At 40.9% G+C, this 11,872-nt stretch overlaps 1 protein-coding gene across 1 annotated transcript in view; it reads right to left on the bottom strand.

Annotated features, from left to right (window-relative positions):
* The window catches only part of map3k5 (mitogen-activated protein kinase kinase kinase 5), a 189,233-nt gene that overhangs the window by 141,136 nt on the left and 36,225 nt on the right, over positions 1–11,872 (bottom strand). Inside the window, exon 2 of the mRNA XM_043685981.1 lies at positions 6,010–6,149. Coding sequence (XP_043541916.1) covers positions 6,010–6,149 — 140 coding nt within the window. The remainder of the gene's footprint in view (positions 1–6,009; positions 6,150–11,872) is intronic.

Below are 11,872 nucleotides of genomic sequence, written 5' to 3'. Positions count from 1 at the left end.
CCTTCTTCCCGACCTCTCCGCCCCCACCCCCCCTCTAGCCTATCACCCTCATCTTAACCTCCTTCCACCTATCGTATTCCCAACGCCCTCCCCCAAGTCCCTCCTCCCTACCTTTTATCTTAGCCTGCTTGGCACACCCTCCTCATTCCTGAAGAAGGGCTTATGCCCGAAACATTGATTCTCCTGCTCCTTTGATGCTGCCTGACCTGCTGCACTTTTCCAGTAACACACTTTTCAGAATTTACTCTGGCCCCAGAAAATATGTACTACTAATATAAGCAGGCAATTCAAGGCCACTTACAATAACACTACCCAATGAACATAAACAGCAATCTGCATTACTGATATAATACAAATAGGAGATTCAGAAAAAAAATACTTTTAACAGTATTTAATAAAGATCTGAAGCAGTCTAGCTCCTCATCACCTTTAAAACATCTGGCATCAATAAAAGGTAATTTAGCTTTTAAGTGACTTAAAATATGGACCACTCTTTGGATAGCTCAAAATTAAGCTCTCCCATGACCGCATTTTACTCAATAAAAATTCAGCACACAGATGCAGAAAAGTCTATAGCATGTTAGGGCAGAGATAAGAAAATTCTCATCGGTGACAGGTAGAAACATGTCACAGGAATAATTTCCTGACAAATGTGGAATGTTTGAGAAGAACAAGGGAGAACCAAAAAAAAGATAAAGAGAAAATTATGTGACCTGCAAACAAATCTACGCAGAAAAGTATGTTGGAAAAAAGTTTATTGAGAAATCAGGCTAAATAAGTGCAAGAGAGAAGGGTAATGTGAAATGATGAACAATGACTGGAAGGGACAGAAATTAAGGATGAAACTCTCAGGTGAGAAGTTAGAAAAATAAGAGTGAAAACTGAAGGCTCTATATCTGAATGCACATACAGTCTTTGAAACAAAGCAGATGGACTGTATAGCACAAATAGAAATACATGAAGTATGACCTGACAGCCAAACAGAATCATGACTACACTATTTCATGGATTGGGGACTGAATTTTCAAAGGTGCACAATTTAGGAAGTACACGAAGCTATGGAAAGATAGAGGTACTAAAAGATGGTATTAGCAGAACAGAAAGGAACAACAGTAGTTCAGGAAACGGTCTCGGTAGAGATGACAAATTATAAAAACAAGAGATCACTTGGAGGATCCCTAACAGTAACCACGTGGTAGTTTGCAGAATAAAAGGAAGAAATATACGGTGCTTGTCAGAAAGGTCTGGGGATTATTATGGGGGATTTGAGTCTACATACAGATTAGAAAACTCAAACGGGCAAATGTAGGCTAGAACAGCAGAATGTTTTCTCAATAGTTTCGTAAAATAGCGGTGAGTTGACCTGAGAGCAAGCTACACCAGATCTGCTATGAAGCAATCAGATAGAAATAATTAAGGATCTCAAAGTGAAGGCGCCCCAACATTTCAGCATCCATAATCTGATTGAATGTTATATTCAGCTTGAGGGAGAGAAAAGTTGGTTCAAGGCTGGTACTTTAAACTTAGATGAGACAGCCATGGAAACAGCTAACAAATATGAACTTGCAAATAAGGCTAAGGGGCAAGTCAAGAATGATACAGTGATGGGATTTATACAGAATACTTTTGTATGCACTGGACATAGATATTTCATCAAGAAAGAAAAATTCCAAGAGTCCGACCCACCATCCATGGTTAATTGAAATGAGTGTGTCAAGTTTAAAGAAAAAGCATATAATCATTGTAGAAAGATGGGTAGCAGGTCAGAAGATCAGATGGAACATGAAAAGGTTTTGAAAAAGTTAACAAAATGGAAAAGGAGCAAGAAGTATATTTGTAGATAGCAAGGGTATCTACACAAATTTTAAAACAAACAAAGGAACAAAGTAAGCATTGGTGCTATAGAAAGTGAGTCTCCAAATTTACAATGGAATAATCAGGGTATGACAGATAATCCGAAAAGGTTTTTGCATTAATCTTCACCATGGTGGAAACAAATAACAACATCTTAATCTGATTTTTTTTTGTCAATCTATAACAGTGAGTAGGGTGAGATAATTTTTAAAAATGTTTTACTGAGGTCCGCCCCTTTACTAAAGTTTTAATACAAAAGATAGGTATTAGGTTACAATAGAGCAGTAAGACTATATTATTGCTCAATTTTGAGCAAATGTGTTGTGTTTTTTTGGGTATATTCTAGGACTGTAGATTGTTTAATGTGCAGAAGCGACTTTTGGTAGAGTGATGTGCTCTTCCTGTTGGATGTGGGAGATTAGGGAGAATTTCAATGCTCCTGGAAATTACATCTGCAGGAAGTGTTTGGATGCGAATCCTATTTGATTGCATAGATCGGTTTCAGCAGCAGTTAGAAGCAATGAGGAATTTACAGGAACCAGGAGGTGTAATGGATGGCTGTTTTTAGGAAGGCAGAAAAACCACAGATACAGTCAGGTAGGTGGGTTACCTTAAGGAAAAGTAGGAGAGGTAGACAGATATTGCCGGAATCTCCTGTGGCTATTGCCATCTCAAACAATTATGTTGTTTTGGATAATGCCAGGTGTGATGGCCTCTCAGGAGAAATGTAAGGGCACCGATTGACATTCTGCTGCCAATAGGGAGACATCAAAATGGTTTATTGCCTCCCTGATGCCAGTGTCAAGGATGTTTCAGAGACGGTGCAGAATATTCTGAATGTGGAGAGTAACCAGAAGATCATTGTACACGTTGGTACCAACAACATAGGAAGAGAAAGGGACGGTATTAGGCAGGGACTTTCAGAAGTTGATTGGGAAGGGTCGGTTGAAAGTGAGAGGTCTTTAAAAATGAGATAACAAGAGTTCAGAAACAGTATGTTCTTATTGGTGTGAAGGACAAGGCTGGAAGGTGTAGGGAATGGTGGATGACTAGAGAAATACAGGCTCTGTTCAAGAAAAAAGAGGAGGCATATGTCAGGTATAGATAGCTGGCAGAGGCAGCATGAGTATACTCAAGAGAGAAATCAGGAAGGCAAAAAAGAAACATGAGATAGCTTTGGCAAATAGGGTTAAGGAGAGATCCAAAGAGAATCGACAAATAAGTTAAGACAAAAAGAGTAACAAGGGTGAGAATAGGGCTCCTTAAAGATCAACAAGGCCTTTTATGTGTGGAACAACAGGAGATGGGGAGATACTAAACGAGTATTTTGCATCAGTATTTAATATTAAGAAGGACATGGCTAGAGAACTTGAAAAGTGCCCATATTACAGAAGAGGAGGTGCTGGGGGTTTTAAAACACAAAGGTAGATAAATTCCTGGGACCTGATCAGATGTATTCCAGAACTCTGTGGGATGCTAGGGAAGAGATTGCTGAGCCCCTTGCTGAGATTTTGGTATCATCGATAGCCATGGGTGAAATACCGGAAGACTGAAAGGTGGCTAATGTGGTGCCATTATTTAAGAAAGGTAGTAAGGAAAAGCCAGGGAACTACAGACCTTACGTCAGTGATGGGTAAGTTGTTGGACAAAATTCTGAAGGACAGGATTTACATGCATTTGGAAATACAACGACTGATTAGAGATAGTCAACATGACTTTGTGTGTGGAAAATGGTCTCACTAACTTGATTGAGTATCTTGAAGAAATGATAAAGAAGCTTGATGAAGGCAGAGCAGCAAACATTGTCTATATGGACTTTAATAAGGGGTTTGATATGGTTCTGCATGGTAGACTGGTTAGTAAGGTTAGATCACATGGGATCCAGGGAGAGCTGGCCAATTGGATACAAAGTTGGCTTGAAGGTAGAAGGCAAGAGGGTGGTGGTGGAGGGGTGTTTTTCGGACTGGAGGCATGTGACCAGTGGTGTGCCACAAGGATCGGTGCTGGGTCCACTGCTTATCATCATTTATATAAATGATTCGGATGTGAAGGGTTAGTAAATTTGCAGATGGCACCAAAATTGCTGGTGTAATGAACAGTGAAGGTTACCCCAAAGTATAATGGGATCTAGATCAGAGGGCCCATGGGCCAATGAGTGGCAGATGGTGTTTAATTTAGATTAATGTGAAGTGTTGCATTTTGGTGAAGCAAACCAGGGCAAGACTTCTAAAGTTAATAGCAGCAGCCCTGGGGACTGTTGCCAAACAAAGAGACCTAGAGGTGCAGGTTCATAGTTCCTTGAAGCTGGAGTTGCAAGTAACAGGGTAGTGAAGGCTGCATTTGGTATGTTTGCCATTATTGGCCAGTGCATGGAGAGTTGGGATGTCATGTTGCAGCTATACAGGACATTGGTCGGCCATTTTTAGAATACTGCACTCACTTCTGATCTGCCTGCTATGGAGAAGTTGTTGTTAAACTTGAAAGAGTTCAGAAAAGATTTACAAGGATGCTGCCAGGATTGGAAGGTTTGAGCTATAGAAAGATGCTGGAGCTTTTTTCCCTCGAGTATTGGAAGCTGGTGCATGATCTTAGAGAGGGTTATAAAATCATAAGGGGCATGAATAGGATGAATAGCTAATAGTCATGGTAAAGGAGCCCAAAACTAGAGGGCACAGCTTTAAAAGAAAAGATTTAAAAGGGACCTGAGGCGCAACGTTTTCCCGCAAAGTGTGGTGCACATACGGAATGAGCTGCCAGAGGAAGTGGAGGAGATGGGTACAATTGCAACATTTGAAATGCCTCTGGATCAGTACACCAGTAGGAAGGGTTTTGAGAGATATAGGCCAAATGGAGGCAAATGAGAGGAGATCAATTTGGGATATCTGGTCAGTGTGGAAGGGCTGGACCGATGGCTGTGTTTCCGTGCTGTATAACTCTATGACTCTATCCCCACACCAGCTGTAAATGGAGGAACTAAAGAAAGTTACAATCAATCAAGGAATGGTCCTCCGCAAACTATTGGATGTCCAGGTTGATAGCTTCTGGAAAGTGATGGAAAGAGAGAATTGATGTGCTGGTTCCAATTTTCCAAAATTCTGTTGATTTGAGGATGATTCCATTAGATTTGGAAAGAGTAACTGTACCGCCTTTACTCAAACAGCAAGGAGCTATAGATCTATTAGCTCAATATCAGAGGGAAATTGTTAGAAAATGCAGCAGTAAAGTCTCTGTTCCCAGAATTCCTGTGCAGTTAGCACCTGAGATTTGAAAAGGGGATATCGGAGAATGGGGCCTTTACTGTTATGAGCAACTGTAAAGGAATAATAGATCAGATGTTTTATTAAAGCTAGTTCTAGGGTCACTGAATTGGTAACGACAGACTCACCTACTGCAGCCAAGTATGCTGGTACCTCTGAGTAGTCCTGGCCACTCGTTTTGAAAATGCACACATCTTGTGGCAGCGAGTTCTCCCAGCTGCCACTATTATTTCTCATGCAACCAGCTAACCAGTACCTTCTATTCCCCATGCGTGCTGGATACTGGGAAATTATTGTATTATTAAAAACATTTGTGGCAGGGCATTTATAAAAGTTGGTTATAATCAGGCACAGTCAACAGAATCACAGAATGTTTACGTTGCAGATAGAAAGTGTTTGGTCCATCGTGTCTGCACTAGGTCTTCAAATGGGCATTAACTAGTGCCAATCCCTATTAGCTTAGATCACTAGCCCTGTGTCAATACTACTACACCACACCCACTTAACATGAGGAAAGGGCACTCCTGACTAAAGCTGCCCATACAGGATTTGCGACTCCTTACGGTGAGTGAGTGTCAGGTATTCAGTCAGACAATTGAAGTGATATTAGAACGAAAGCCAGAGAGAGAGAAACCTAAATCAATTTTTTTCCAATGGACTGTAGAGTTCATGCCCAGGACATGTACCAGTGAGTTAGAGGGATTTCCATTTTTTTAAAAAAACAATCCCTAGTTTTGGCAGCATTCCTCTCACTTTTCAGTGGAAATTGGCTCTGAGCATTCTAAGAATTATGTTTAAGTTGAGCACAAGTTTATTTTGGAAGATGCAATGTTTATATGACTGAAATGTTCAATTTTATTACTCAAACGTGGCATGCTGGGTAATACTCAACAGTTACCTGCAGTGACTGAAGCGTGTCAGAATTTGTATCACAGTATAAAATAATATTATTCGCCATGCTGAAGCTCTCCCGCACTCCAAGATGGTAAAACAAGGAAGGTTGACGAAAAGCATCACTCATCTCCACCACAGCGATATCTGCAAACAACAAATGGCAAAGTGACTAAACTCTAACTTAATGTGATTTACAAACTAAATCAAACAGGAAAGAAGAAGAAGAAACTTGGCTGAATAACAAATTCTCAATGTATGTCATCCATTCAGACTCCATGGGGCAATTATTCTGCACCACTGAAGCACTTGGAATACAATGCAACCTCTACATCACATTGTCATTGACATTAGAAAAGTAACCTTGGTAGGCTCTATTTTGTTCATCAGTTTGTCAGAAATCATGTTTTCAATTCTGGCAAAGAAAAACTTTGACATCATACATTGCCTTGGCCTTTTTTGTATATACACAGATGACTCAGCACAGCTGCACGAAACAAAGAACTGCAAAATACCCGACCTTATTAGTCTGGACAGACAAAAACAAGTGGCAAATACAAAAGGGCAAAAAGAAAATACTACGTCATATAGCACAGCATCAGTTTTGGACTAAAATTCTTGTGACTGGACTATTTTGCTTTATTTCTATGAACAGTCCCTTGTCCAAGTACACTATCAATGATCACCAATTCCAGATTCAAATTTAACAACAGCAGCTTTAAAGAAGAATCCCACTCAACTCAAAACACTGACTCGTCTCTCCCTCCACAGGTGCTGATTATTTGCAGCACTTTTAGTTTTCACTTCAGATTTCCTCCATGCATTTATTTGACAAATGTTTATTTTTGCTCAACGTTTGCTCCATGCAAACTTTGCAATAAGACATGTTGAAAGTGAAACAATTTGTACATGTTGTATAAAAATTAGAGATATCAAAAATTTTCCATAGCGGTTTTACTACAGACCAGGGTAAATGAGCATATGAAATATCTGACTGGGTTGTCAAACATCTGGAGAAAACCAGACTGCAGGAAGTTACACCACAGAGTGAGTTTGGAGCCCTTGAGTGCAAATCAGAAAGACAGCATACAGGTAGAACAGGTAATAGGGAGGCAAATGGAATGTTGTTTTTTATTTTAAAGGAAATGCAGTCTAAAAATAGAAAAGTCTTGTTAAAACTGTATAAGGCACTAGTCAGACTACACCTGGACTACTGTGAATAGTTTTAGTCCCTTTACCTAAGATATACTAACACTGGAGGCGGTCAAGAGAAGGTTCACCAGGTTGATCCAAGATTTAGAGGTTGGTCTTATACTCTTGGAGTTTTAAAGAAAGAGAGGAGACCTTATTGGAACATTTATGAATCTTACAGGTTACTTCCTTTTGTGGAAGAGTCTAGAATCACAGGCCATCGTCTCAGAGTAAGTGGTTGCCCATTTAAGACAGATGACAAGAAATTTCTTCTCTTACATAACTGAGTCCAGAGGGCTACAGAGGCTGGGTCATTAAGTATATTCAATTCTGAGTGTTGGAGAAATTTGCCCAATAGGTTAGAGATCACAAAACACAGCTTGAAGTGAAATTGACAAACAAGTTTATTGCAAGTGATATTGCTGGAAACAGACCAGCTGACACAGACCTGACAGTCTGTACAGGTAGATCAGATTTCTCTTCACAGAGCTGAGGATGAGACCAGTTTTATAGTAATGCTGCACAATGACACTGACTAAGAAATGGGGAAACTACATTGTATCTGGAAATGGAGTAATCTAGTTGCAAGGATGCTAATTGGAAAACAAATATCGGATGAATGTCCTGTTCCTTCACACAATGCAATATCCTGACAGTATCGATGGTTCCATTCCTCTTCACAGGTAGGTGTTAATGTCTCCTTTGAAGTGGTGAGGTGCTTCCATTGTCCTGTTTCTGGAGCATGTCCTTGCTGGTGCCTCTCTCTCTGACCAGCTCTTTGTGTGGCTTTGGTATTGCTGGGTTGTGAAACTGCCCTTGGGGCTTTGAGATTGCCCTGGTGCTCTGTCATTGTTCATGGGAGCTTAAAGTGTATTCCCTTGTCCGCGTGATGTCTGGTTCGGCTTGTGAGCTGCTTGGGAATTCTGGGTGTTTTGGTACAGTTTGGCCAATTTTGCTTTTGTGGGCCTATCGTGGGTTGGCAAATCTTTTCCCACACTGAGATAGGCAGACTTTACAGCAGTAAAGGAATCAATAGTTATAGGAAAAAGGTAGGAAAGTGGAGTTGAGGATTCAGAGCAGCCATGATCTCATTGAATAGATTTGATGATCCAAATAGCTTACATCTGCTTCTCCATCTTATAGTCTTATAAGGGGGATACTGGATAGGAGTCACAAAGAAGAGGAGCGTTGAGAAGAAATCACTACATAGGGAAGGAATAGGTTAAAATACTGGATGTCCCTGCACAATCCTGTTCTGTGGACCTTCAAAGGGAGGTAAAAACATATTGCTCCCAAGTTTTGGATTTTGACATTGGAAGGGAGGTTTTCAGAGATGAGATGAAGACAAAGACAGTCCTGAAGACAGTGGCTTGATGTTGGGGGTCATGGTTGAAGTGGAGGTATCCGAGAGTTGACAATTAGCCTATATCAGGTAGAGGTCAGTATGCCAGTCAACAATAGCACTAACCTTGGAGTAAGTGAGGACTGCAGCTGCTGGAGATCAGAGTCAAAACGTGTGGTGCTGGAAAAGCACAGCCGGTCAGACAGCATCCGAGGAGCAGGAGAGTCAATGTTTCGAGCATAAACTTTTCATTAGGAATGTGTCATAAAGTTTGGCATTGAGGTCAAGCAACAAAACTAAAAACCAGCTCAGCATCAAACCCAGCTCAAAATTCAGGGAGGTTGGGTGATGTGGAGATGTGGAGAATGTAAGGAAGTGAAATTGAGAACTTTGCTGAAGAAGTGCTAAGATTGGAGAGATGAAGGGTTAGAGTTGTTGAGTTTAGGAAGCTGTATCTAATTAAAGAAAGTAGGTTTTAGGAAGAACATCTCCCTCAGCAACCCTCTTGCAGAGGTTAGCTTGAGAATATGATGGAGATTTAAAACAATATTCAAAAGGAAGATCTCTGGATCTTCCTCATGGTTTCCATCCTCCATCAACCTCCTCGAATTTTAGATTAGATTCGATTCCCTACAGTGTGGAAATAGGCCATTCGGCCCAACAAGTCCACACCAACCCTCTGAAGAATAACCCACCCAGACCATTTCCCGCTAACTAATGCACCTAACACTATGTGCAATTTAGCATGGCCAATTCACTTGACATGCACGTCTTTGGACTGTGGGACGAAACCGGAGCATCCGGAAGAAACTCACGCAGACACAGGAAGAACGTGCAAACTCCACACAGACAGTTGCCCGAGGCTGGAAACGAACCAGAGTCCCTGGCACTGTGAGGATGCAGTGCTATTGATCAAATAGGTTTTCACGTTGAACAACAACTCTTTAACTCCATTAAAATCATCAAATATGTTAAAAAAGGTGCACTGTGGGGAGTGTATGGATTGGTTATGCCTCCCTTTTGAGAGTTATATTGAGCATTCTTCATCCTGGCCCATTCAGGTAACCTTCCTCCAATCTCTTATTTTAAAACCTCCTGGTACTCAACTGTCCGAATGGAGGGTCTCAATTTGGTTTTCAATTTCCACCCTTTCCTCACCTTCATATGATCTATCTACAACTCTTCCCTTCCCTGATTTCGGTCTCCATTTCTCAGGATAGGCTATTAACAAATACTCGCTGTGAGCCCACTATAAGGACAATACTCCAAGTTCTGAGGTGGCATCTGTTCCGATTACACAACCTTCCAAGCTAATGCTCTGATAGATCTTACTATTGTAATGATTAAGTGTACACCATATCCTTATGGTTGACAGGGGTGAAGGAAGATGGAGCTTCAACTGCATCCATTCAACTTCCTACATGTTCTTATCCTCTCTCTCTCTCTCCCTCACTCTCACCTTTGTTCTGAAGTTTTTCACAGTTTGCTTATCTTTGTGCTTGGGGGAGTTTCTTCCTTAAACAGAGCTCCTCTGAGCCTCATGCAGGGAAGCAGTGTGATCTGTCGACTATTGAAAAGGTATTATTTAGCATATCTCAATCAGCTCATCTTGCTCCCACTCTTGACTTTGTGATTTTAAAAGGACATATTTGGGAATACCCACAGTGCGACTCATGATAAGGACACCACAACAGAATGGTGAAAGGGTGAATAATTTCCCCGTTAAGAATTGTAAAAAGACAGTTTCAGAGTTCTTCGGTGGCAGCATCAAAATGCTCACTTCTGTCAATGCTATATTTTTCAGAAAAGCCTTTCTTGTATAGTAGGAAACAAGAACTCTAATTCAGCAACTTGAAAATGAGCATTAAGTACTCAATGTACTGTTCTCCATTTAGAATGAAAATCACAATTTACAGGTACACCAGGTGGGTGTGTAGTGTCACTCCAATTCTAATGCTATACTGTGAACTGCAGCATCAAACTATCAGTTAATTCCAACAGAGCACCAATCTGCAAATACGTCACTTTATTCAATGGATTTACTTCACAGCTTTGATTCCATTTCTGTCTCATTCTCTTGATCTTTGGCCAATCAATGCTGAGATAGGCAGGCATGTTAGAGGACTTCATCGTCATGGACCTTCTCCAGGGCCTGCCCAATAAGGCTGCAGAGATCAGAGTTGGTGGTAGCCCACAGGGTCTCTCTTCCACCATCTTCTCCACTCTGGTGGCACTGGATAGGATGCATTTTGTGCTTTATGGTACATCTTCCATGACGAATAGGCATTACAAAGACTGCCTCATTTTGTGCATGTCCAGAACGACATTACTACATAATTCAATCAGAGCTCCTTTATTTAAATGAGGATGTTAGTTTGCAGTTTTGAAAAGAAAATGCTTTTATTTGAATTTTGGTTTATGTCACTGGGACAAATCAAATGCACCACCTTATATGTTGAAATATAAAAAGACACACCAGAAATCTCTATCATTTGAAAAAAAAACATGTAATTAAAGATATAAACAGAATTAAATTAAATAACCACTAAAAGTTCTGAATTAAGCAACAGAATATAATTATAATTCTCAATATTACTCCAAAATTACATTCCAGCAAATTATAACAATGCAATGTGTGTCAGAAACATTCATTCCTTAAATTCTCTAGTACAAACACATTACAAATGGTTTTTCAAAATTTCAGAATGTACTGTACTCCATCAGGGCTACTTATTACCAGCTACGTATAAAACAGATATGTCGTGGAGGGATCCAAGATGGCGGTGATCTAGAAGACCGCGTTGCAGGACTCCGCACCACAGCACAAGTGGGATGACTTTTTCAACGCGCCCTACCCAGACCATCGTGATGTCCCGGCACTCTGGAAAGGTTGTGGAGTCCTGGGAAACTGTTAAAACTCAACTTATCTTGGTTTTTGCCGTCCAGGGATGTTGAAGGAGAGAGAAGCAGCATCCGCGGCAGGGCCTGTGGCCCAGTCTGCAGGATATTTGGACTCTATTCCTTTACCGGCCCTGGTGAAGGAGCATGTGAAACCTCGGAAGATGTTGGAGATGCTGGCCCCAATATCGATCATGCTGCAAAAGCATGAACAGCAGCGAAGAGTCCTGGAGAAAAGGATGGATGAGGTAGAACACATTCGCAATGGTGGAAACTGATATCGGTTCCTCCAAAGATAGGATCCAAGCGCTGGCAACGCAGGTCTGTTATTTGTTTGACCAAGTTGATGACCTCGAGAACAGGGACAGGTGAAAAATATTCGGATCGTTAGTCTGCTGGAAGGTAAGGAAGGTGAGCAGCCAGTGAATTTATTGAGGAC

This window comes from Chiloscyllium plagiosum, chromosome 3, assembly GCF_004010195.1.
Source record: "Chiloscyllium plagiosum isolate BGI_BamShark_2017 chromosome 3, ASM401019v2, whole genome shotgun sequence".
Taxonomy (NCBI): domain Eukaryota; kingdom Metazoa; phylum Chordata; class Chondrichthyes; order Orectolobiformes; family Hemiscylliidae; genus Chiloscyllium; species Chiloscyllium plagiosum.
The sequence above is the reverse complement of the archived record's forward strand: the minus strand, read 5'-3'. Positions and strand labels throughout refer to the sequence as shown.